Source organism: Rhincodon typus, chromosome 28 (assembly GCF_021869965.1).
Source record: "Rhincodon typus isolate 14 chromosome 28, sRhiTyp1.1, whole genome shotgun sequence".
Taxonomy (NCBI): domain Eukaryota; kingdom Metazoa; phylum Chordata; class Chondrichthyes; order Orectolobiformes; family Rhincodontidae; genus Rhincodon; species Rhincodon typus.
The window spans coordinates 32,576,431-32,603,235 of record NC_063359.1 but is presented as its reverse complement, the minus strand read 5'-3'; the positions used below and the strand labels follow the sequence as shown (position 1 = coordinate 32,603,235).

The 26,805-nt window shown below is 38.2% G+C and overlaps 1 protein-coding gene across 3 annotated transcripts in view; it reads right to left on the bottom strand.

The window, feature by feature from the left end:
- Positions 1–26,805, bottom strand: part of gpr107 (G protein-coupled receptor 107) — a 127,709-nt gene that overhangs the window by 22,725 nt on the left and 78,179 nt on the right. The window contains exon 18 of one of the 3 annotated variants that reach the window (XM_020531225.2): positions 876–11,131. The exons of the other annotated variants lie outside the window; for them this stretch is intronic. Coding sequence (XP_020386814.2) covers positions 11,035–11,131 — 97 coding nt within the window. The 3' untranslated portion in view covers positions 876–11,034. Of the gene's footprint in view, positions 1–875; positions 11,132–26,805 lie in introns of those variants that run through there. 3 annotated transcript variants of the gene reach the window in all.

Below are 26,805 nucleotides of genomic sequence, written 5' to 3'. Positions count from 1 at the left end.
TCCTCCTGGATCCCCATTAAAGCTGAAATGAACAGCACCCAACTTCAATGTCCTGGTAAACTGAGCTCAATTACAAACCCAACATTTGACCACTAACTTCCTGCTCAAAATATATTGCCAGTCCCGTTCCCAAGTTCATCCCCACTGCCACTTAAACATTTAATCATACCTTTGTCACATCTCAATTTAATCTATAAGCTTGGTGGGAAATCCCTCCACATCCTTGCTTCTTGCTATTTCTTCCAACCATATGTCTCTGCTTTGAAATTTAGCTCTTTGAATTCTGGTCTATTCTGTTCATTGTTTCCCATCCCAACCATCATTGTCAGAGACTTCTGCCAGTTTTCAATCACTTTCAGCACACTCCCATCATGCCTCTTTCTTCAACATCTCTAACAGCCTACATATTTTCCTTCAGTTACAACCCTTAATTCTCCTCTTTCTCTTGCCCTCGAGCCAAATCCAAAGTGAGATATTTGTATAAGAGTAAAAGTGCAAGATCTTGGATACTATTTTAGGAGTATCAGCAGCTCTCCAAGACATCACCCAACTGAACAGAATTGGTGTGTTGTTCCACTATGGGGACATCACAATTGATCTTAAGAATTGTCCTTAGCCAATATTCATGCATTTTTAGAAGCAATATCGAGATGGGAATTAGGAGCAGATAATCTGTTTGCGTCAGGTTCTCAAACATCGGGAGTACTACAAACTTGAGATCAACAAATTCCGCAAAGACTGGTCTACAACTCTACATGGCATTGCATTTACTGGTTGAGTTACCTGAAGGGCTCTTCATTATTGCCTTTAATGCTCAGGGATTAAGATTTTTCTATAGAAGGCCTACTTACAAATCATGCAACACAACAATTTAATAAGTTGTCAAATCATTCACATTTATTAGCATAACCTAGAAATACAGATCACTTCAAGAACACCTCATTGACTTCTTTATTTTCTGGCAACTCAGATTTATTAGTTAAAAATACTCATGATTAATGGAATCATTACAAACAACAACTCAATACGTCAAGCCAGTTGATCTTGAAACACCAAGTGACTGATTATCCTCATAGAAAGGAACAGCAAATATATACATACACTCAATCTGTACACCGATTCAGGCGTCCTTATTGGCTTGTTTTTCAAACTGACTGTATGGATAGCTCAGAACTGTGACAAGCAAAAATGCTACATTTTCAACATGCTTCAAAAGAACACAAAAGCAATATCCCATATATGGAATTTCACCATCAGACCACATTAATCCTGAGTCAGCAATGTGTTCAGAATGTAAAAAGGTGCAAAGTATTCGTTTTTAGAAAAAGTATTGCATAGCCTGGCTCCCCAAACTGGTTTGTTGCGAATAGGTCAGCAAATTATCTGTCCCAGAATTTCTGATTAAATTGTTATTTCACAGACAATTAGACTGTGTAGACTATGGAAGTGAGTACTCTGTCTCAGATCCATCAGATGTTCCTCAATGAGGAATCACTCAATTATTGCTTACCCTGGTGATCCAAGTTGACATCATGAGATACTGAAATGGGAACCATGGCTGTTTTGAGAATTGGCCTTGCAGTCATTGATCAGTCAATTTTCCCTTTCAACCCCAATCTGACCAAAATTTTTAACAGCATATTTGAAAAATCAATGTGGAAAATTAAATCTATAAAGTGGTTGCAAGTCAAAATTATCAAAATCAATACAAGTAAAACAAGTCAGTTTGAACAGACATGAGGACACTGCTCCAAAATCAGTTGCTTTTGCTCATCTGAAGATTTATTACAGTGAAATAACTGTTCATTTCCTGTGTTGCCATTCCAAGAGGATGATTGTGCGTCTGCCTCAAGCACATGGATTCTTATTGGGCATTGAAATTGACAAGGATATGAGCAAGCATTAACAAAAAACAAGTTCAAATTCAGCTGGTGCACCAAGGTTTTGAATCATTTTACCTCAATGGCTTCAAGTTTTCATTAATATGTACTTACTTTGCCCTCATTTTTGTTAAGTCTGAATTTTAGTCATATTACCTTTGGGAATCCTGAAGCTAGTAGTTCCCAAAGGAGGAAATAGTAAAAGAACAGTTATTTGTGGGCTACTCATACACATTTCACCCAGCATTTGGTTCTGTGTAGCATCAGCAGAAAGAGAAATTCATGTGTATTACCAATCTGCTCTCTCAGCCTGACAATCTTTTTCAGGGGCAGGATCGGGGGAGCAGGAGAAAATAAACATGTCCACCTCAAAATGCCAACATTTTGTTGGTTACAGTTCTCATTTCCTTTAAACTAATAGGCATTTTCATAAGTTGTTGCAGTTTTAAAAAGCTGGTTCTTGAGTACAGACATATTCTATCATTGTTTAACTTGTATTAACAGATATTTACAGGAAAAAAACATATTATTGATAATTATACACATTTACAACATTAACAGGAAACTTATTGGCCTCTAATTTACAGTTCAGCAGAGGCCTTCAGCTCTAACTATCACTGTAACTCCTTCTAAATGCAGTCACCCTTTCACCCTTTCACTTGGTTTGAATTTAAAAGTGCTGAAAGGCAAAAAGAAATTTTAGTGATTAGATTTCCAGGTGTTAGAAATGCTTCAGTTAAGACCTGAAAGATGAAGCAATATTACTCCCTATTTCTTTTATATCCTTCTCCAGCCATTTAAAATTTACTTCATCTAAACTTTCAAATCAAATCTGCTTCATTATTTCCCCCTTCAACTGACTCATCCTGTTTCAAGCTCTCAGTCAGTTAGTCTGCTATTCTGCTTGAGAAACATCTGTAATCTCTGCCATGGGCAACAGGATAAAATTTGGAGCTCAGCAAGTAGGAAAATCTATCAGTGAAGAATCATTACTCTTATTTGGAGCTGATACAAATTTGCTGCATGTTTTCTGAAGATAGAGATTGTTCTAGATGGTGGCATAGCACCATATGAGGGAGAGATCTTACTTATGATGTCAAGAAAGATTCAGCTCTTCTGAAATTGAAATGGGAACAGAATTGTTTCATTTGCTTGAACCCAAAGGTTGTTTTTGTTTTTATTGTTTCATGGCAGGAGGGGAAACTTTTAATAAGAATGTGTGGAATATTTTATCACTTTTCTTCTTGTGAAGTGTATTCAAAAGGATCAGGTGCCATCTTTCCAAAAAATTGTTTCATCTTTTGCCTCATTTGAATCTTTATTTTCCAATAAAATATTATATTTACAGCAAAGTCAACCTTTACCCATTTTCCAAAATCTATACTGGAGGCAAAACACTGGTAACACTGCACTATTAACAGTGTTATTCCATCTTAGATTTTCAAGTATGGAAGTACTCCTTTTCTAAGCAAATCCGACTTTTGAATAAAATTCATAACAAACAAATCACCTAGTAGCTGAGGTAGAAACTAAGAATGAGATTGCCAACAAGCAGCAAACCAAAAAATTAAACAAAATTGTTTAATCTTTTCCAACAAAGGCAGGAGGAGATAGCTGTGTGCAGTGAGCAAGGTGTTGATATTGAGAAAATGTCTGCTCAGAGCCCAGAGAAACTCACCTTGTTTAAGTGAGAATGACATTTGCGCTTCATTTCACTTCTCTTATCTTTATAGTTGGAGAAAAAAGGTCTCTTCATGCTAAATGACAAATTCTTAATTATAAAGCAATAGGAGATCAGTTGGAGCAGCAAGGTGGTGGATTGCATAGTGCACTTAAAGCAATTTAATGGTTATCTCACTCTAGCTGTTTCAAAAAGGAAATGTAAATTGTTTTCATTCATGTGTCCAATCTATGCAGCTCCACAAATTCAATGGAAGCCTTTGCTTCTGATTTGCCTTATGTGGCACTATGTAGACTCAGTTGGGAAGAAATTAAGGTATACAGTTACTTGTGCATTTCTGATACTTATGCTAAAGTACAGTGCATGATGTGCTGGACCCACACTACGAACACGACATCCACATCAAATAGCACCATCTTTCCCTTAAATCACATGATATTTGCAGTAATGAAAGATCATTGACAGCTAACTTTCACTCATCCATGCACCTTAATGACCAGCTACACCATTTCTCTGGACCTTGATTACAAACTATTCAGTTATGCCAATTCAGTGACTGCTAGGGACAAAGCCTTTGTGTGATAGGTTACTGAATATTTGTGCCAAGCACAAATTTCACAAGGTTCTCAAAGAAATCACAGAATGAAGCTGAATAATGCTGCAGCATACTAACATCAGAGATTTCAACTGGTACAATTAACAATAATTAATTACATCAAACCTAACGGCTGAAACTCCAGAACAGTCTCCTATATTCTATTATAAATTGTCCTTCCAAACAGAATGCGGAATGCTACATTCCATTTAAATAGGTTTCTTAAGAAAATGTGTTTCAAGTCAAAAAATTGATTTATTTGACAAACATAAAACAAGCAAAATATTGCATTATCCTGATCATAATCTCTTCAAATCATGAACACTTTTAATAAAGAAACCTCATTTCTCTTGCAACATGTCTCTGACCACCTACAGCCCTGGCATGAATTAATACTGTAATATTCACATCTCTACACCAACTGAGAAAATGTCTGCTCAGAGAGAACCTCCTACCTTCTTTAAGTGAGAATGACATTTATCCCCTATTGCTATCTTGCGCTAACAACATAACTGTAATAAAAACAGAACAGTTCTGAGGAAGGGTCACTGGACCCAAAATGTTAACTCTGATTTGTCTTCACAGATGATGTTACATCTGCTGAGTTTTACCACCATTTTGTTTTCATTTCTGATTTCCAGTATCTACAGTTCTTTCTGTTTCAATAAACATAACCGTGTCTCACCAACTCCGACACACTTGTTTTCCTTGCGCAAAGTAAATGGCACTATGAATCAGCTTAAGTTCAGGATTTTCAAACTAAGGAACTACCCCGGCTCCTGTGACAATATTTTCTGGGATTTGATATTGGAATTATGGACTTGATATACAGAAAAAGAAACTTGATACAACACTGATGTTCTATACATAGTTTTCTTTAATTTTCTCTCTGCTTTGCTTCAAAACAATGAGTCTAATCGGTAAATGATTCAGATAGTTCTGTGGGAGCTGGTCTACGTGGCCATACTTCACATATATGTCAAAATATTTGATTTTACCCAACCATTGAGATATTAAATATCAGAGGTTAAATGCTGGTTAGATAGAATCTAACTATGTACTTTTCAAGTCAGAGTTTTATTTCTACTCTCATTCCACAAATTCCACCACTGACTTTTTGTTCCCTATATTCTGCTTTTTTAACTCAGTTAAGTGCTGACCCAATTATCCCTCAGTTAACATATAACCATCATTGAAGGGCCAATAAAAAGGGGACATAATTTTGAAGTGAAAGCCAGGAGGTTTAGAGGGGATTTGAGGAAAATACATTTTCCCCCGAGGGTGGTGCAGCTCTGGAATGCACCGCCTGGGAGTGTAGTTGAAGCAGAAACATTAGTCTTTAAAAAGTGCTTGGATGAGCACTTAAAGCGTCATAACATTCAAAGTTACGGACCTAGTGTGGGAAAGTGGGTCAGGTGTAGGTAGGTGGTATTTTTTTGGTGGTACAGACTTGATTCACCATAGGATCTCTTCTATACTGTATGAATCTATAGTTCCATTTGGTTTCAGCCATCTCTGTCATACCTTATTAGTTGATAACATGAGATACCACAGCAAGATGTAATCAATCATGCTTTTGCTATATTTTGTAAATATAAGATTGCAATTTCCATTGAGGGATATCTCATATCAGAATATCAATAATTGATCAATGCTGATCCAAACTTTCTTATCTTGACAGGCTATCTGGTGCGATGCATCACTACATCAATTTCCAGACCAATATCAATTGTAGAAAACCAATATCACCAGGTAGCACCTACAAGCAGAGTCCTCTCTCCAAACTGTCGCATTAATTGTCATTCAGTGTCCATAACGCATCATCTTACTTTGTTTGTAACTTGCAACATACAAGAATCCTAATGCAACAGTTTGGAACAAAACAAGTTTACTATATAAAAAAGGAGAGTAATAGAAATAAAAACAAAGAACTGCACATACTGGAAATGTGAAACACAAAATGCTGGAGAAATTCAGCAGGTCTGGTAGCACACGTAGAAAGAAAAACATAATTAATGTTTTGACTCCAGTGGACCTTCGACAGAATGAGAAAATAAAAGAAACCTTGTTTACTGCATTAGCTCTGAACACCTACTAAAGTGCTGAAAATTCTGTTCTCACTAGAATTACAGCATTCTATTAGGTTTAAGAGGAGATTTGGCTAGAATTTTAAGGCTGCAGAAATACCTTTTGTGATCAATTACTGAAGGCGACACTCAACGGCTTGCCAGGGAAAACACCAAAAAATGAGTCCCTGAGAAAGGGGAGCACCAGTTTCTGTTGAATTGTCTTTTGTATACTGCAGTCATAAAATAACACTTTTCCACAAAGTCGACAAATCTCATTAATTATCTACCTTAGTGTAAAACGATGAAAAAACACTAAAAAGCGGAGGAAATAATTTGATACATGATGATCACTTTGCTTTACTCTGGTTGATAAGGTTCAAGCTCTTGACTGATATGATGACTGTAAAAACCCACATAAAAATGTTTTTTTCTAGACTTGATAGTTTAAAAGTTCTTCTCTCTTAACTCTATGAAGTGGAAAATGTTAATTGCACAGGAGGTGCGCAAGACAATACAATAGCAGCAACACCATCATGGAGTTCAGAGGGCCATTGCAATTTGTGATATCATCTGAACCATTTAATTCATCACCATCTTGTCATCGGAGTGACATTTGACTTAACTCACTTTTTTTCGAGTGGGTTCAGAGGAAACAAACTGCAGGTATGAAGCCGATGATTTATGAAGTTTGTCAAATTTCTTCAATCATACTTTATTATTACTATCTAATCAAAGACAGTTCCTTAATAAAAAATACAAAAATGTTCTTTAAAAAGAATGTCTACTATTCACAAATTATCTGAGGAGTTATGACTTCTTCTCTGTGACAGGTACTATGACCGAATTGAAACAACCTAGGCAAAACTGACGATTTTACTTAAAAAGTTACCTTTTTCACAAGTGACGAATAAGGGCTTTCAACATAGAGTACATTGAGAAGTTTTCCTTTCCAATTTTCATGCCTGCCTTCCTGAAAGTTCTGGCTCTTATAGTTCAACTACCCTTCTGTACCCTGTTCAAGTGATCTGACACTATGGATATATAAACATTAGTTGATTTTGACAATCAGGCATAATTCAGCCAATAATGATCTTAGCTTCACAGAATATCAATTCAAAATAAACATTCCTCGAAAGGAGGAACATTGGGTAATTTTTCACCTTTGAGGGATGTATAGGAATGCTATGGCCAACTACATATTCACCACATTAGATCAGCGAATACAGCACTGACTGGGGAGTTGAACCTGAGATATAGTGCAACACTGGGAGATGCTTTTATTTGCTAGTTTTCAGAAAACTTATGTTGGATATGGTATGAAATTTTTTTTTTTAAGTCAGATCATCTATAATCTTTACAGAATATCCTACAAACCGACAAATAACTAGTTTAGTGGTTTATCATGTCTTTGTGATGCATCTCAAAGTTATTCATTCACAATGACTTCAACAAATGAAGTGAGTATACAGAAGAAATTAAGATAAAATGATGAACTAGAAAAGATTCAAAGATGGTGCACACATGTATGGGAAACATCTAAAAATCAAAGGATGATCAGAACAATTTAGAATTAAATATTGATTGCAAAAATTATAACCATTTACAAATGTGAGTATGTGACAATAAATTTAATTCAAATAGCAGATCTACTACTCCTGAAATGTACAATTACAGTAACCTGTTATTAATGCATTAAAGTATATTTACAAATGGATATGATTCAAATGCAGCAATTACTTGTTTTACGGAATTATTGAATGCAATATCAGGTAAAAGGTCCAACAACTCATTGTCTGTGTTAGCAGCGATTATTATTCCATTTGCTTCCTATCTCTCTGAAGGTACTGACTCATGCTGTGATCCAGTCCAATAAGTACCTGTCGCTTTCAAGTAACCTGTCCAGGTGGTCTAACTTCAAGTGAAAATTGTGAGTAAATATTAGTCAACAATGGGGCCAACACACGCAGTTTCCCTGGTGGCAATTTAATCTAAAGATATACACTCCTTCAGAAGGTCCAACTGTCCTCTCTCATACAAGACATCTAAAAGGGCAGTTGTAGCACTTAGAATACACCATTTGACAGCAACTAATTCAGTACTGATTGGTACTGACGCTCGGAATGTTTTGGTCATGAGAAAGCACTTAGCATCTCATCTCACGTGAAAATTGTTCCTATTTGGCTCAATTCCACACCAAGCATTTACTCATTGTACCACAGAGATTCAATCCTTGAGTTTTAGAAACCATTTTCTTCTTGTATGCATTATTCTTTAACTTTTCTTAGGAATTATCAATTTACATAATTGAACTAATTCAGTCAAAGCATAAAGTGTAGGTTGCTTTGTGGAATATACATCATCTTGGTTTGTGTAGGCCCAGTTCAGTTTAGTTGCATTCTCACCAATCCATTTCTAATAGAAAAGAGCTCCAAATTTCTTCAGTGCACACCAAATTACAGTGACTCATTAATGTCTTACATTAATGCATCATATACTTAAAATTGACAATAATGAAAAACATACACAGATGGGGTTCAAGAACGAGACACATAAAAGGGAGATCAAAACAAGAGCATCCGTTACCCCTTTCTTGTAATAGAAACTGAAGGCCATTTTCTAGCCATGTTTTTCTGTGATCGAAGACCATTCAATAGTAGAACAGATTCTATCTTCTAATTTTAAAACACTAAATAACTGGATAAAAATCAAGTTTTGCAAAATAACTGCCAGTTCTTTCACAGGTGCATTGTGCTGAAAGAGCAGGCGTTACATTTCTTTGGGCGGGGGTAATGTTCTTAAACAACTAGTAACCTGCCTGCTTCAGTATCTAAAATCTTCATTGAGAGAGAGAGAAGTTTATAAGCTCAATGTGTCACTTGCACCACTGTGCTGCAATGAAGAGTGGCACCAAGTAGTGCTGTGCCTGGCTCCCTCTGCCAGTGAAAGCACATTTCTGAAAGCAGCTGCATCATTCGAGGACATACATTACATGGAGAACCAATTGGTGCAATTAAAAAAAAAGCAGAAGGAGATCAAGAGGATTGATGGTCTGAATCATGGAAAAACTGCCACTGCTATGCATTTTCAAGAAGGGTGCCAGCAACTGATCAGACCAATGTTTAAGTCTTCAGGAAAAAAAGCAAAACCTATACATTTCAGAAAAAAGAAACAAACAAAAACACGAAAATGGCAGAGTAATTGGTTTATAAAGTCACATTTCATTTTCGTCTTCTTAGTTTGTAGTTTGTAACAAATATGGATTTCATTGCTTGTGTGATAAAGCTTTCAAAGGCAGTGCAGCTTGTACATTAAGCCCTGCTAATGTAATGTAATCAATCTGCACTTCTCTCTGCAGCATATTTCTGACAGCTCAACCTCACGACGTTACTCCTACACACTACTTAGCAATCCAAGAGCTGCACAGATACACCAACATAGCAGCCAAGTACCAGAAGCTGAAGGAGTGAAGGAACTGAGTCACAAACTGCAGCAAATTCTACCTGATTTTAGATATAATTTCAGAAGAAAATAACAAAATTTAAATTTAAAGTATGATCAGTTTAGACTATCTACTTTTATATGCTATTCCAGAGAGGAACTCACTTGTTTAGCTGCTGGATGACTACTCTGAACAGCTGGACATGTTAGCTTAAATTATTATACTGGTTTTACTCAAATTTTCTCTTCTGTTGAAGGAGTCCCCATTTGCACTGGTTGCCACTAACTGTTGACACAAGAGGCCATTCTTCATCTGAAATCCACATCCCCACACATACATTACATTAGCAGTCATTAGATGACAGTGAAGAGTGGAAACCTGGGATAATTTTCCCTTTCCTCCAGAGCTCAGGGCAGCTGAGGCCAGATCAACAACTTCTAACTGCTGAAATCAGCTAAGTTCAGACCAAGGATCAAACTGTGGATATTCTTGGTGTTTTTGGCTCAATCACACACCAAAGAGCAAATAGACAATAGAGAACCCATCAGTTACAACCTGAATCCAGGAACTGCTGTGAAAGCAGAAATTTATAACCTTAGTTTTCAGTCAATAATTTTAATTTTAAAATTATAATATATTATACTTGGTGGAATATGAAATTAAAGTAAAAATATACAGTTTCCACTCAATGGTTTTTGACAGTACTCTCCCTCCTTTTATCTGAGGGGACGGGCAAACTCAGGTTGGATTCTTGCCCCTCAAATTTGAGTTTTTGCAAGTGATGAGTCACATGACTCATCCCCTCTCCTGCAGATGATGATTTACTTTGTCACTGTAATCCATTCTGTACATTAAGTCATGTCTGACTCAAAAATACTAAATGCATCACAACTTCAATTGAGGGACTGAAGTATACTGCAGCTTGAATTTACATTTATGGCCATGGAGTTACAACATAATTTAAGGGTAAAAGCAAATCTATGTGCAAAGAAATGGAGGAAGCTTATATCAATATAGTGACAAAAAAGTACCAGCTCTCTGTGAATCACAGAAAATTAGTGACTCAAATTAATTTGTATGAATAAAGATAAAGCCTCACAAGCTGAGATCTACCTTTAGATTTGTTTAAGCTAAACTGGTTTATAGGATGGGACAGCACTGGCACCAGAGTCCTGTACACTAAAAAGTTGGAAAACTGCAAATATTTCACAGGAAAATGTGATCTTTCTTAACAAAATACTGAACTTCATTTGGTGCATAAGCACTTCTTTGAGCCCTGAATCAAGTGTTTTCTGTGCATATCCCTTACAGATTGAAGGGGGGAGGGCACTCAAGTTACACTTTGTGTCTCTGTTGATGGCTTGTCATTGTCATGCCACTCTGTCCAGTTCTCCTCTCTGCTCTGAAGGGCCATTCGATGTTTGGTTAACTTTTTTCACTCCTTCCATCATTCCAGTTGTAGTCACACTGCAAATGAACAGAAAATCTGCTGTATTATTCTAGATTAAAACAATCCATCCAGTAATAATGAGTATTATCAACTAGGTTAGCAGTAAGTCCTTGGATATCTCACCCAAATGGTCATGTTGCATTTGACAGCTCAGCTACAGAGTACCTGGAAAGTACATGACTAAAAGGGTAATACAGCCAAGCCCAATCAGTCCTTATCTGACACTCACATATGTGTACTTTCCATTTGGGTTCAGTAAAAAGCATTAATAAGCGAGAACCTTGGGTGATTGACTCTTCATAGACCAGAGGTTGAGTCTAAACAGCATTTTAGTTGCTGATTTGGCTGAGACCTTCAATTCAACAAACTAAAATGATATGGCACTCCTCCTACAGAATATTGCCAATACTTGGCATGTCGAATATGCCAACAGTACAATGAATTCAGCACATACCATGATATCAACTAGTGGATGTTTGCAGTCTTGTGACACAGCACAACACCAAAATGTCACTGAGCATCTCAAGAGGGAGCTCACACATTACTTTCTTTGAAGGAAAATGTTCTGTTTTTTTGTTCAGGTCTCTCCACGATTGCTTGTATCACTAAATTCCCATCCCTTACTTCAGTCTGAAAATGGGACTTGTTGAGCATTGGAATTTTCCGTTCAGCTTTTCATATCCAATTCAAGCACACTGTTGTGATCACAAACAGCAAGTTCTCTTTTCAATGAGTGGGCAAGAGCTAATGGGAAGTTTTCAGGACTCCATTCCCTCCCCAAATGAGGTTCCTCTTCAATTTGCCATTCTGGCAAAAGGCCCCTGAAGCTCACTTTGAATGCAGCCACTGTATGTGTGTGCTGCAGTTATTGGTACGATGAACCAGTACAGGTTGTATACTCAACTCTCTGGACATGTTTTACAATATTCACTTCAGAGGTGAAATAAGACAGTCTTAAGATTGTGAAATAGTATTATTGGAAAATTATCACTAGTGAAGGAAAATAAATCCCCAATGCTACAAAACACAAGGAAAATGTATAGATATCTAAAAGCTATTCAGGCTAAAGAAAATAAATGGTTACCTGGACTCAATTTGGAATAATTATTGCAGCACTCAACAAAATACTGGTTAGTTCATGATTATACTTTATTTTAGGCCAACAGCAGACAGATTCTAGTTCGCAGAATGAATATCTAATGCACATTGCTCAAATAGATCAATAGGACTTACCATTGCACACCGATACACTTTAATGTCATGCTGGTTGTCTAATCATGGGGTAGACAATATTGCTGAAAGCCTTTACGTGAAAACATTTGTGTAGCTCAGAAAATCAGGATCAAAAGGGTAGATTTAAGTGGCCTACTGCAGCTTTGTTTCAGGCCTGCCAGAAAACCAAACTCTTCCAGCTCAAGCTGAACTGCAGTACTGCAAAGAGATAGCAAGCCGCAGTGTACACAAGTAGACTGCAGATAAAAGCTGACCTGCCAAAAACATGCCCCAGTTGCCCTTCGTAACACAGATGCTGCTGTATCTTTGCAAACCACAGTACAGCGGAAACGAACATTATTAAACAGAGCTGCATTTCAAGAAATTTTAAAAATATATATAATGACTGATGTCTCTGTTTCTTGATCCATTATTTGCCATCCATCTTCCCAGACTTGAAGTTTTGCTCAATTCTACTTCTACAGCACACAGCAAGGAGAGATTGAAAACAGTAACTATCTAATTGATTTCTTCACTGTATGTGGGTAAAGGGCTATACCAATAACTGTGTTATAAGGTTTTATGAGACACCTAAAGCAGCTTTCAAAGGAAATTGCCCTGATAAATTTTACAAAATTTTATTAAAACAAAAACCTTGTGCACGACAGTTACTGTTTCAAAATCTTCCCACTGTTGGTTTCAAGAAAAAAGACTTGCAATTTTTATACCTCCTTTCACAACCCAAGTGCTTTACAGACAGTGAAGTGCAACTGTGACTAAACTTCAGATGGAGAAAATGCAGTGTCAATTTGTACACAGTAAAATTGCATGACCACTAAAATGCTAGTAACCAGATAATCAGCTTTTTTGAGATGTAGATTAAGGAATAAATATTGGTCATGAAGGGGATAATACCTGTACTCTTCTTTGAAATTGTGCCGTGGGACATTTTACATCCACCTGAACAACTGGATGATACCTCTGACATTGCAATACTGTTTCAGTCTTGCATTGGAACATCAGCTTGGATTTTGTGTTCTTGTTTCTCTGATGTATAGCTTGGACTGAAAGCCTTCTGATTCAGAAGTGAACGGGCTAGTCACGAGGCCATGGATTTCGTACCGTGATTTACAAAATTACTGCTTTTTTTAAAACAAAGAGAACACATCTTCCTGCTGAGACACATTGTAACTGGAAATATTTCTCAGCAAATTCTGAGCAATTTTGTAAGAATAAAATGTGATGTGGGCATTTTACAGGCTATTTTGCCCAACTAGTCTATGACAACGTTTATGGTCTGCTCAAGCATCCTCGTACCTTTTCTCAGTTAAATCGTAACCCTCTATTCCCTTCTCCTTCATATGTTTATTAGCCTTCCCCCAAATGCATTGATGCTATTCATTTGGATTGCTCCCGGTCATAGCAAGTTCTATATTCTCATCATTCTCTGGGTTAAAAGAAATGTTTATTCTGAATTCCCTATTGGATTTTTGGTGACTATTTTACATTGATTGCGTCTAGTCTTGCTCTTCATTACAAGTGAAAATATTCTCTTTGTGTCTGCTGTATCGAAATCTTTCATTATTTTAAAGACCTCTATTCCATCATCTCTTGGACTTTTTTTTTTGAGAGAAACAAGACCTGCATTGTTCATCCTTCCTCTATGTGCACCCTGATCTTTCCGATATCGTGCTTTGCAAATCTTCTCTACATCCTCTTGATTGTACATTAAGATCACCTTCTCTGATTTACTTAGACAGACATCTTTCAAATAATAAGTAACTGCCCTTTCCCACTAAAATGTACCACAAGACCATTTGCGTCCAACTTCATTTGCTAATTATTTGCCAATTCTGTAAGGTTATCAATGTATAATTTGTTGCAGCCCTTCTTAGTATTGTTAACAGTGGCTAGACCTCACCACAATCACACTAAGCTTGTATCACTCAAATTTAGAAATTGTGGTTTTGATTTCAAAGTCCAAATCATTAATACAAACAACAGTCATCACAGCAATAATTCTTATCGAACAATTTCTAACTTTCTGCCACTAACTACTCTTTGCTCCCATTGTTTGTCTTGAAGCCACTTATCCCCAGATTTTGCACTGTCTGATCTAATTCAATATTCACTACGGGTCCTAAACAAAATATACAGAAAATTAGTATTTGAATTGAATGACTTGCTTCTCTGTCGCTTCTATCAGATAATTAAAGATTTGTGATTTTTGTCATGATGTGCAGTTTTCTTAAAAATTAATGAGTAGCTTTTACTTCCAACCTGTGAATCACTGACGATTTAACTTGCTCCTGACAGTGAAAGTGGCTTTGAAAACCAACTCCAGGGTATGATCTGAGCTAGAACATTGCTGAAAGCAGAGTTGCAGTAGTATATCTATAGACTCTCTGCAAATCACCAAGACTGTCAAAAACAATGAAGCAATGATTGATCAAGGTGTTGCCATAAAGGAACAAACGGGGAGCAGTACCCTGCTTCAGGGTAATTTAAACAGAGATTAAGTTTTTTTGGATAGCATACTTTCCTGTTGAACTTTTATGCCCATTTTTTAAATTACCCAGAGCCTAAAATTCATCATTGGCCTTGGTGAAAACAATTAACACCCCTTTCTTCCAGGATAACTTGTCATGATCATTTTAAATTTGGCATTCTTGCATTTTTCTTGATGAGTGTGAGATGAAAAGTGTAGGTAGCATTCAGTATATCTTTTTTCAGCAGCATTCAAGTTGAGTGCTAACAAGTGACTGTGTTTCTTAAAAAAAAGACTTAATGAAAAATGTTTGTTGAACATTTAACCATCACCTGAAAAAAATGCTGACCGACTTGTTTTCTCTCCATCTTCCCAGTAGAGCTTAGTACACTTTCTGAAGTTTACAAAATCAGTGAAAACTATACTTTCTACTCACTGCGAAGACAAACCTTTTTGTTAGAAAACTAACTATAAATTTTAGCCCAGTAAAATTGTTGCAATTTTATATCTTTGTTTCCCAAAATTATTATTTTTATTAAAGCTTCAAGCTGTTATTAACAGCATTAAAAGTTTAACTGATAAGTGTAATCATGCTATTTTACCATATTGTCCTGGACCTGATGGACTAACTGGCCTCTTCCACTGCCATAGTAAATCTGTGACACTTCTTAATTTTATTTAAAATGTTAGAAATTTGAGCTACACTAGTAAACTACTGACACAATGGTGACGATAGTAATGAAGGCCGAAGAACCGTTGAAAGGTGTATCCACGTTCATTTAGTGTCAGTCTCTATAAGCCATAAAATTACCTGACTTCACCTGGCAAAGGAGCAGCGCTCCAAAAGCTTGTGATTTCAAATAAACCTGTTGGGCTATAAGCTGGTGTCATGTGACTTCTGACCTTGTCCACCACAGCCCAACAACAGCACCTCCACATCATAAAATCACCTGACCGAGCAAATAGGAATACTGAAACTGGCAGAAAATAAGAGCATTAAATAAAAAATCACGCATTGTGTTAGATCTCATTTCCAAGGGTCTGTTTGACATTGCAGCCTGATGTTGAGCCACAAGACTCGAAACATTCAAATTTGAAATCATCATTCCTGAATAATCACTCTCCCCTTCTTAATATTCACCTAACAATGTTGTGGGTGTACATACATGACATGGACTGCAGCAGTTCAAGAGGTGGAGGTGGCTCACCCCTCTAAAGGGCAACTGTGGATAGACAAGTATTGCCAATTGCTCACATGCCAGGACTGAATAACTAAAACTTCTCCTTGTCAAGTGCCTAAGAAGCTCAGCAGGAAGCTCTACAGCACCGTTACCCACAGAAAGATATAGTTACAGTATGACTCAGACACATAGGCAGTTCCACCTTATAAGCACAAGAATTTACAGCTAAAATATTTTTAAAAAGTGAACTGAACAGGATCTGTGCACCCTGGTCCAATTATCCCTCAACCAGTGACCTTAACCTGAACAACACCATAAGAGAATAGCTGAATGTATTAGTTTTTCCTGGAGGGACAACACACACACTTTTCAGCATGATATTATTCACAGCACAACATATTATTCTACTGCTAAAAGGGAGCTTTTTTTAAAAATGCCACAAGGCCCAATTGTTATACAATCACACATCCTGTGGTTAATTACTCCATGACAGATTATTTTGTCATATAAGAGCAAATGTGACATTGGAAAAGTTTCTCCGCACATTTTAGACTCCAACTCCTTCCTTAGGTCAGAAGAAATCAGTCATAAATGAATACAATCCAAAAGTTTAGAGTCACTGAATTTGCAAATGTAATGCTATAAGTGTGATGGCATCTATCACTATGGTATAGAAAATATCCATTTAGAATTAACCAAGCTGAGAAAAATGGGGAAAACAAAAAACAAAAAACAAAAACAGAAAGTGCTCAAAATGCACGACGGTTTAACAGCTGAAAGAATAACAAAGGTTAACATTTCAGGTATAACTCATGATGTTAACTTACTGCCCTATTAAGCAGTTGCCAATTTGTTTAATATATTTTGTTCAACAATACAGTGTTTTGGTGAAAACTGTCAACATTTGGATGAAATGTGACCAGTCCGCTTCAGCAAGTGAACGTTAAGAATCCCAGGGCACTATTTCAAAAAGTGCAGTGAGTTCTGTTGTCAACATTTGCCCCTCAATCATCAAAATAAACCCATTCCAGCATCTTTCTGTTCATTATGGGATGTTACTGCAAATAAGAAATGCTGCTTCTTTCACCTGCCTATCAATTGTGGCCGGTTTTGAAAGTTCATTGACCTCGAAACACTTTGAGACATCCAGTTAATTGTGAAATGACACCACATCATGAAATGAATGGGCAATGAGAGTTTATTTCAGAATTTCATATCTTATTATGCTTTATAAAGTGTGATTTTAATCTTGCAATTAAATATTTAATGAGATAACTTCTATTTTATAGGCATGCCATCAAATCATTGTAATATGTGGCACAAGAACTGTCAAAGACTCGACAGCAGTGACTTCGCAGGTTTAATAGATGGAAAGGTTTTCACAGCATGTAGCTGTCTAATTCTGGCAGTCAATAGGTAGAATGAGACGTCTAGCCAGTGTTATCATGCAGTTTACCATAAATTCACCACAAATGAGACAGAGAACAGATAAAAAGACAGTTCGTTTGATGAAATGTTGAGCATCACTGCTCTCTCCACCATTTAACTACTATATAAGCCAAATAATACCAATGTGGCAAAGCTCTATCTAAATCTAACCAGCTATTAGGTTGTATCCACAAAACAATTCACCACAAAACATGCCATAAGAAGACTTGGCTTCATTTAGATAGCTGTCACCTGATTTAGTTCTCCTCCAGGGTATGGAATATTGAGGCTTTGGTAATAGTGCAAATCAGGGCCACAAGATTTATTTCCAATTCAAAACACCTCAGGCATCCAAATAAGTTTAAAGAGCTGGGTCTGTATATATTAGTGAAACACAGACTTGGACAATTTGATATGATGTTTATAAGATAATTAAATGTCTATGTTGCTTTTACACAATAAATTATTTCAACAGGAAAAAGAGGTTATGCTTACAAGTTACATAAGGGCAGAACTAGATTAGATGTTAAAAGCATTTTCTTTTTCCAGACAACAGTGGACCTATGGTATAGCTTATACCGGCTTGTGAAATGAACACGAATTCACTGCATGCCTCCAAGCAAGATGTGTTCTGACTGAGGCAAAAATCACATTGTACAAGAGAGAACAAGCTTTGCAACATATACTAGGACCAGTGGTATCTGTTAAACCAGTTTAGATCATTTAAAGGAGTCAGAGACAATTTCTAGAACTCTCACACCCAACTATCACATTGGTCTGGGTTTTTAATTATTTTTTGCCTTTCCAGGTGGGACATGAATCTTTATATCATGATGCACAAAACACCCTCAGTATGTAAACAAGTTTTGATCTTCATCTGGATGCACTTACAGTACAGGTCATTGTACAATTAGGAGCAGAACCTCGACCAATTTTACCTTCCAAGCCACAGAACTAAGTGTAACTGCAGCACCTATGGCAGTGTCCTGGCTCAAAATAGTCAGGAATACTTACGGCAGTGTACATAAACTAGGGGCACTTTGGATTTGCTTCATGGCAAACGATTTTAAAACAAGTCATTCAGTTCTTGAATGAAAGTGAAAGCACATATTATAGGAAATTTTTACAATAGTTGTTTGAAAGAAATAGTCTGGGGGATACTTGGTTTTAATCCTCCAATTCTTGCTTGGGAGACAGTGTGATCTCCATTTTGAATCGCACACTGCAGTAACTTAACTGAAGTGGTACTATCATTGGCAGATGTTCCTGAATGAAAGGTGCTCTTTTAAGGGAAGCCTACAGGGTGACAGGGCACTCTGCTGCCCACAGTGCTCTGGCTGCCCAATCAATTTACCAACAGTCTTATTTTCCTCCTGAACATTTCAGGGGTAAAAGACATTCCATAAATTTTGCATCTTTTTGGACAGTGCCTAGGACCAGTTTAAATATGGTTCTAATAGAACATTAGCTTATTTGTCAAAAATGTTTTGAAACAGCCTTTCCTGTGCACAGACACTTCTTCTAAAATCATAGTGAATAAACTGACATACACAATAGCACGAAAATGTATCTCCAGTGTTTTACAAGGACAGCAAGCACTGTCACTAAGGAGACAAGGTGCAGATGTCACAGCAGAATTTGGTAGTTTCCACCATGAGCATCTGTAATTCCCCTCCCCAGTCCTCCTCTCTCTCTTGTTTAGGTTAAATCTAACTCAGCAACTGAGCATTTAGTCACTTATTCATACATCTTTTTTGGCTCGGTCTCGAATCTTAAGGTGACTGGGTTTATAAATTGGTTTTAATGTCAACTATCAATATTATCAGAAAAGAATAATTAAAAAGACATTAAAGCAAATAAGGAAAGCAATAAGAAATTTACAGGATATGCAGCAGAATTGTGAAACTGCAGAGGAAACAGGACAAGGTGAAGGACAGAAATCAAAGAGTATATAGTAGCAAACAGAGGAATTGTGAGAAAGGGCAAGAATGGACCAAAGCTAGGAAAGAGATAGTAAGAACTGCCAATGCTGGAGTCAGAGATAACGTGTGGAGCTGGGGGAACGCAGCAGGCCAGGCAGCATCAGAGGAGCAGGAAAGTTGATGTTTCGGGTCAAACCCCTTCTCCAGAAATGGGGGTGCGTGGGGGTAGAAGGGAGTTCAGAAATAAAGAGAGATAGGAAGGGCGGGGCTAGGGAAGGTAGATGGGATGTGATAGGTGAGTGCAGGTAGGGAGTGGTGGGGATTGGTCAGTGAGGTGGGTGGAGCGGATAGGTGGGAGAGAAGATCTGAAGAAGGGTCTAGGCCCGAAACGTCAGCTTTCCTGCTCCTCTGATGCTGCTTGGCCTGCTGTGTTCATCCAGCTCTACACCTTGTTATCTGGGAGAGAAGATGGACAGGTTGTGTCGGGTTAAGGAGGTGGGATGAGAGGGAGGGTTGGTCATGGGTTAACGCTGGGGATAGGGAGATTTTGAAACTGGTAAAATCCACATTTAGGCCATTGGGCTGTAGGCTTCCAAGGCGGAATATGAGATGCTGCTCCTCTAGTTTCCGGGTGGCGTCATTGTGACACTGAAGGAGGCTCAGGATGGACATTTCGCCCAGGGAGTGGGAGGGGGAGTTGAAATGATTCGTGACCAGAAGGTGTTGTAGTTTGTCACTAACAGAGCGTAGATGCTCTACAAAGTGGTCTCCCAGCCTCCGCTTGGTCTCACCGACGTAGAGGAGGCCACATTGGGAGCAGCGGATATAATAGACCACATTGGCAGATGTGCAGGTGAACCTCTGTCTGATGTGGAAGGTTTGTTTGGTGCCTTGAATGGAGGTGAGGAGGGAGGTGTAGGGGCAGGTGTAGCACTTCCTGCGGTTGCAGGGAAAGATGGTGGGGCTAGTGGGGAGTGGGGAGCGTGGAGCGTGGAGCGGATGAGGGCGTTGCCAAGTGAGTGATTCCTACAAAAGGCAGCTAGGGATAGGGAGGGAAATATATCTTTGGTTGTGGGGTCAGACTGTAGGTGGCGGAGAATGGTACGTTGGATACGGAGGTTAGTGGGTTTTACCAGTTTCAAAGTCTCCCCACCCCCCGACCTCATCCGATGACCAATCTTCCCTCTCATCCCCGCCTCCTTGACCTGACACAACCTGTCCATCTTCTCTCCCACCTATCCGCTCCTCCCACCTCACTGACCAATCCCCACCACTCCCTACCTGCACTCACCTATCACCATCCCACCAGTCCCACCCCTCCTCTCTCAATTTATTTCTGAGCTCCCCCCACCCCCACCTCCACCACCACCATTTCTGAAGGGTCCCGACCCGAAACATTAACTTTCTTGTTCCTCTGATGCTGCCTGGCCTGCTATGTTCCTCCAGCTCCACACTGTTATCTCCAAAGCTAGGAAATCAGTTTTAGACAGTGTGTCAATCGAAAGTTACTTCATTTTGTGGGGGTGGCTCAGGAGGGTGTTGGTATAAATGGGGGATGGAACAAGCTGACAGTGACATGAAGAGTGGGTTATCAAACACCAAGAAGTCAGGAATTTGCTTCCTCCATGTTTCACAATGCAGCCACGTATTTGGGGTGGGTTATCATGCTACCGATGCTAATTCAGACTGGTTTTCCAGTGCTAGTGACTACAGTACAGAAAATACTTGGAGAATAAAAATATTCAGGAATAAAAATATTTATTTACTTGCTAGAAAATTAGTTTTCCAAACATTTTACTGAATTTCCTTGCCCGGTATTCTTCCAAATTTACTTTTGGGAATGGCATGTGAAACTGACGCAAAAATAGACACAATGACTACTGAGGCTCAAGAAAGGAACAATAACATTTTTAATTACAGCGATAACGGAGAAGGTTGGATATTAAAATGGAAGAAAATATTAGTAAGGAACAAGAGAAAGTATAGAGTAAAAACAGAAAATACTGGAGAAAATCAGCACGTCTGACAACATATGGGGACAGAAAAACAGACTTAAAGCACCGAGTCCAAGGACACCTTTTTGAGTTCTATAGACACACCGACTCTTACTCTTATGTAGGCAGAAACCCAAGACAATGCAGTTGATCGCCATTATGTTCTTTACTTCATTTGAGCACCACATTCACTAAATGATATTCTCACATTGCTGAATGCACATTTCACACAGAAATGAAAACTGTTATTCTCAATTCATGTTGCACTATTGCTATCAGATGCACCATATGGCGACCAACACATCCCACATTTTCTCACCAACCTCCTTCAACTCTTCCCCACCTGACAACCCTGTAACATTCAAACTAATCCATGGAATAATTCTCATAATTTGGTGGAAGTCTCCACCTAATTTCTTTTGACTAGCTTCCCTCAATTCTTTGTGATTCTGCATCAATGGGCATCAGAGCAGTCCACTGTCTGGACTTAGTCTATTCCCCTCTAAAAATGAGCTCCAGCCAGCTCCCAGCAAAGCAAATCAGCCTGCATTACAATCTAGCATGCTTTCTTTGGCAAAGAGTTTCCAACTATTGTTGATTTATTTACTTGCCAGTAAATTACGTTTCCAAACATTTTCCTGAATTTCCTTGCCTGGTATTCTTCCAAATTTGCCTTTGGGGATGGCATGTGAAACTGATGCACAATAACTGATGCAGACACAATAACTATTGAGGCTCAAGAAAGGAACAATAACATTGCTAATTTCATTTTTAATTACAGAGGTAACAGAAGGCTGGATATTAAAATGCAAGAAAATATTAGTAAGGAACAAGAGAAAGCATGGAGTAAAAACAGAAAAACTGGAGAAAATCAGCAGGTCTGACAACATTTGGGGACAGAAAAAAGATTTAAAGCACTGGGTCCAAAGACACAGACAGATCTGAGTAGACAAATACATTTCAAATTATACCAATACTGGTGCAAGATCAGACAACATTCCACTGCATTAAAATGGGCCTTGTCTTCCTTTGTAACACTCTCCTGAAACCTTGTAGATGGATTTCTTTACATCATTTTAAGTCGAGACTCATTTCTGTCACTTCTTTCTCTATCCAGTGAATACCAGTGCAAGATGCATGGGTTTCCTCCGGGTGCTCCGGTTTCCTCCCACGGTCCAAAAATGTGCAGGGAAGGTGGATTGGCCATGCTAAATTGACCATAGTGTTCAGGGATGTGTAGCTTAGGTGGGTTATGAGGCGGTCGGTGTGGACTTGTTGGGCCGAAGGGCCTGTTACCACACTGTAGGGATTCTATGTAAAAGTATGTAATTTATGTACAAGGCAATGGATTAAAAAATAATAAACCCATTCAAATGTCTCTGGATTATTAATCCAGAACCCCAAGTTCGTGTTCTGGTGACACAGGCTCAAATCCTACCATGGCAGGTGGTAAAACATGAAATCAATAAAAATCTGGAATAAATGGTGACCATTTAAACATTGCCAATTGTTGCAAAAACCCATTTGGTTCACTATTATCCTTTAGGAAAGGAAATCGGCTGTACATGTATATGCCTACATGTGACTCCAGACCCTCAACAACATGGTTGACTCAACTCCAATCCTGCAATTAAGGACGGGTAATATTGCTTACCTAGCCAGTAATGCCCACATCCCATAAACAAAAAAAAAGTTCTATTCTGGAAATATAAGTGGCAGGGCAACACCGGATACTTTTAAATAATGGCATCTGAAGTGGATGGGTGTAATATCAAATCTAGTAAATACTTATGCTCAACAAGGATTTTAAATGGACTAATTAGATTATAAATAATTAATTAACATTTCCACAACTGTAATAACAACAACTTTGTGTGAGTGTAATTGTCAATTGCCTCAATGGCTTTAAAGTGTAATTTTCTCACTGCTGAACAAATTACCCATTGTGATTACCTTAAAATTGTAGGCCTGGTTTGGATGGCTGTCTTTCACCTGCGTTCAAATCCAGCCCTAAGCAAATAGGGCAAACTGCTATTTGCTGGCTTTAATCTTCCCATATAAAATGAAGTATAGGACTCTCAATCTAGTTCCTACAAGTTATGGGATCACAGCATGAAAACTGTTCTTTAGCTCAGCTGAACTTTGATTAACCATCAGAAATGCATTGAAGGAAATTATAAAGAAAATCATGAGTTTTGAGCAGCAAGCTAAACACACACATTTAATTGATTTATGGTACCTTTGAAGTGCATCCCGAAAGTGCACTTTTGCAGCCCATAGCTCAATCACTTGTTCCTCCTTATTACATTTAACTGTTTTTTTGAACTATAATGTTTCCTCCTATTTTGACATGTACATCTGACTTCCAAGATATACAAAGTGGGGTTAGATGAGTGGTCAGAGACAAATAGCATGCCACGTCTAATTCGATTTGGGATGAGTAGAAGGAGAACAGAAGTTAGTATGGAGCTTAAAACAAAACAGTTTGCTGAGTCAGCCATTTTATTCATAATGAAATCAACAGTCAATCACAGTAATCGCAGAAGTGTTAAAATGCAGAAGGACACAATTCAAACCATTGCGTTTGCACAGGCTCTTCAAATAAGTATCATTATCTTCTGCCAATCTTCTTTTCCCCATTCCCTTGCACATTATTTCTAACCAAATCATCATCCAACACTCTCTTGAATGTTTCAATTTGAATCTGCCTCCACAACACTTCCAGGCAATGCATTCCAGACATTAACTACTTGCGGTGTGAGAGTTTTCTCACCTCACAGTCGCTTTGTTTGTAAATCAGTTTAAAAATCTGCCCTCTGATTCTTCATCCTTTTTAAGCAGGTACAGTTACTTTCCTATCTATTCTATCCAACCTCATGATTTTGAAAACCACAATCAGACATCCCTTTGGCCTTCTTCTCTCCAAAAGGAGGAGTTTCAACTTCTTCAATCTGCCCTCATAACTAATATTCCTTTATTCATTCATGGGATGAGGATGTCACTTGCCAGGCAGCATTTATTGCCCATCCCTAATTGCCCAGAGGGCAGTTAAGAGTCAACGACATTGCTGTGGGTCTGGAGTCACATGTAGGCCAGACCAGGTAAGGATGGCAGTTTCCTTCCCTAATGGACATTAGTGAACCAGATGGGTTTTTCCCCGACAATCGGCAATGGATTTACGGTGTTCATTACACTCTTAATGCCAGATATTTATTCAATTCAAATTCCACATCCACTATGGCGGCATTCGAACTGCATCACCAGAACATCATCTGGGTCTCTGGATTAACAGTCCAGCAATAATACCACCAGATCATCGCCTGATATTTCTCATCCCTGAACCATTTGTATAAGTTGCTTCTGCGTTCTCTCCTATGTCTTCACTTCCTTTGCATCGTGATGGTCCCAGAACTGTACAGGTACTTCAGCTAAGGTCTAACAAATATTTTATACACATTCAACAACACCCCTTTGCTCCTATGCAATATACCCCTATTAATAAAGCCAAGGGTACTGTTGCTTTATTATTTGCTCTCTCAACCTGTCTTGACACCTTCTGTGATCTGTGCACATATCCATCCAGGGCCCTCGATGCCTGCATCCCCTTTAGAACTATACCCGCTATATGATGTTGTCTTTCAATATTCTTCCTACCAAAATGCATCACCTCGCGCTTCTCTGCATTGAACCCCGTCTACCACCTATCCACCCCCGCCTCCAACTTGTCTATGACCTCATGGAGTTCTATATAATTGTCTTCACTGTTAACAATTCATTTAAGTTTTGTGTCGTCTGCAAACTTTGAAATTGGCCCTTGAACACAGAGATCTAGATCATTAATTTATGTCAGGCAGAAGGAAAGGCTCCAGTACGAACACCTGGGAAACTCCACTACGAACTTCCCTTCAGCCTGAAAAATATCCATTTCCCATTACTCTATATTTCTTATCATTCGGCCACAATGCTAAAGTCCCTTGCATTCCATGATCTATAACATTCCTTACAATGCTCTTGTGTGGCACTGTATCAAACACCTTCTAGAAGTCCTCTACTATTGATTAAAAGTTATCATTTCTGGCATTTCACTTCTATTAACATTAGTGGCATTGTGTTCTACACTGTTCATCTGAGCTCCAAATTCTTTGAATGTCATTCTCGCATTTCCCCATACATACTTCAAACAGGAATGAAACTTTGAGTCTCAAACCATGTTATACTGTTGCTCCTAGATGTCAGTTATTAGCACAAATTATCCCTAAATTTTTCATCTTTAGAAAAGTTCCCTTTTACTCTGAACAAGGTAATTCTCAGGCTGCCATTCAGTGCAGCATCCAAATTATTTGAGCATATCTAGGCAATTCCTTTTATAATCTCAAAATATTTTGTTAAATTACAAGGTAATTTTTGTTCTCAAACAGGTTAAGATAAAGTAACATTAAACATTGAACAAATATCACTCCTCTTCAAAGATTCTTGGACCAGAAGAAAATTTGGTTTTTTGTTTCATGAAGTAAGATTTGCTAAATGGGTTGCTCATTTCCCTGAAGCCAAATATTACTTTGTGAAGATTTACGATTTGTAATTAATCTAGTTCATATAGAAAAACAGAGTGAATAAGACACCCTCAAGACAAGCAGATGGCAACATCAGAAATTACAACTGATGAGTATTGTTGTGCAATCTGTGAATTAATTTGTGAGAAACTCCTTGGACAAAGTACAGGTAATGAGACACAAATCATACTTGCTACTACAGCAAAACATAAAAAAGAAAGAAAAAATGCTAGAAACACAAGCAGTCAGAAACAAAGAAAATGTTGCAAGTGCCATTCCTGATGGCAAGATACCATTCAAACAATGGTCTATTTGCTCTCACAGATCCTGATCAGCGGCTCTGAATTAATTTCCTTTTCTTTCAAATAATGCCATTATTACTTCAAAAATGAATGCTAGATATTTCTAATAACCCGTTCAGGGATGTTACTTTACACCTCTGCAGCAGGTGGGACTTGCAGCCAGGCCTCCCAGCTCAGAGGTGTGCCTTAATAACTGATGTTATCGCAACAAAATAGAACATGGGGGTGCTCAATTAAATAAAGATCATACATTGCTGTCTTTGATTTGTCACACTGCTTCTGACATCCGGTACAGAATGAACAGAAACTTCCTTCAAATAAACAGTCAGGCCAAAGCCATTGAGCAGAAGGGTACAGGGGCAGTGCATATGGCTCGGCCTGGAAGGAGTGTGAATTGGAAGCTGACCCATTGAAAGCCAGTCCCACAGCCATAAAGAACTGTGGGCAGGTTAAACCGCCTAATTGTAAAACTTTCATCCCAACCTTGGGAGCTGTCAGTCAATGTGATTAGCCATGTCATGAACCAGTTGGTGCATCTGGTACTGCAGGCAGGCCATGAGAAAGCCTGATGCAAGTTGGCCTAAGGTGATTGCAGGATATTGGAACGGCAG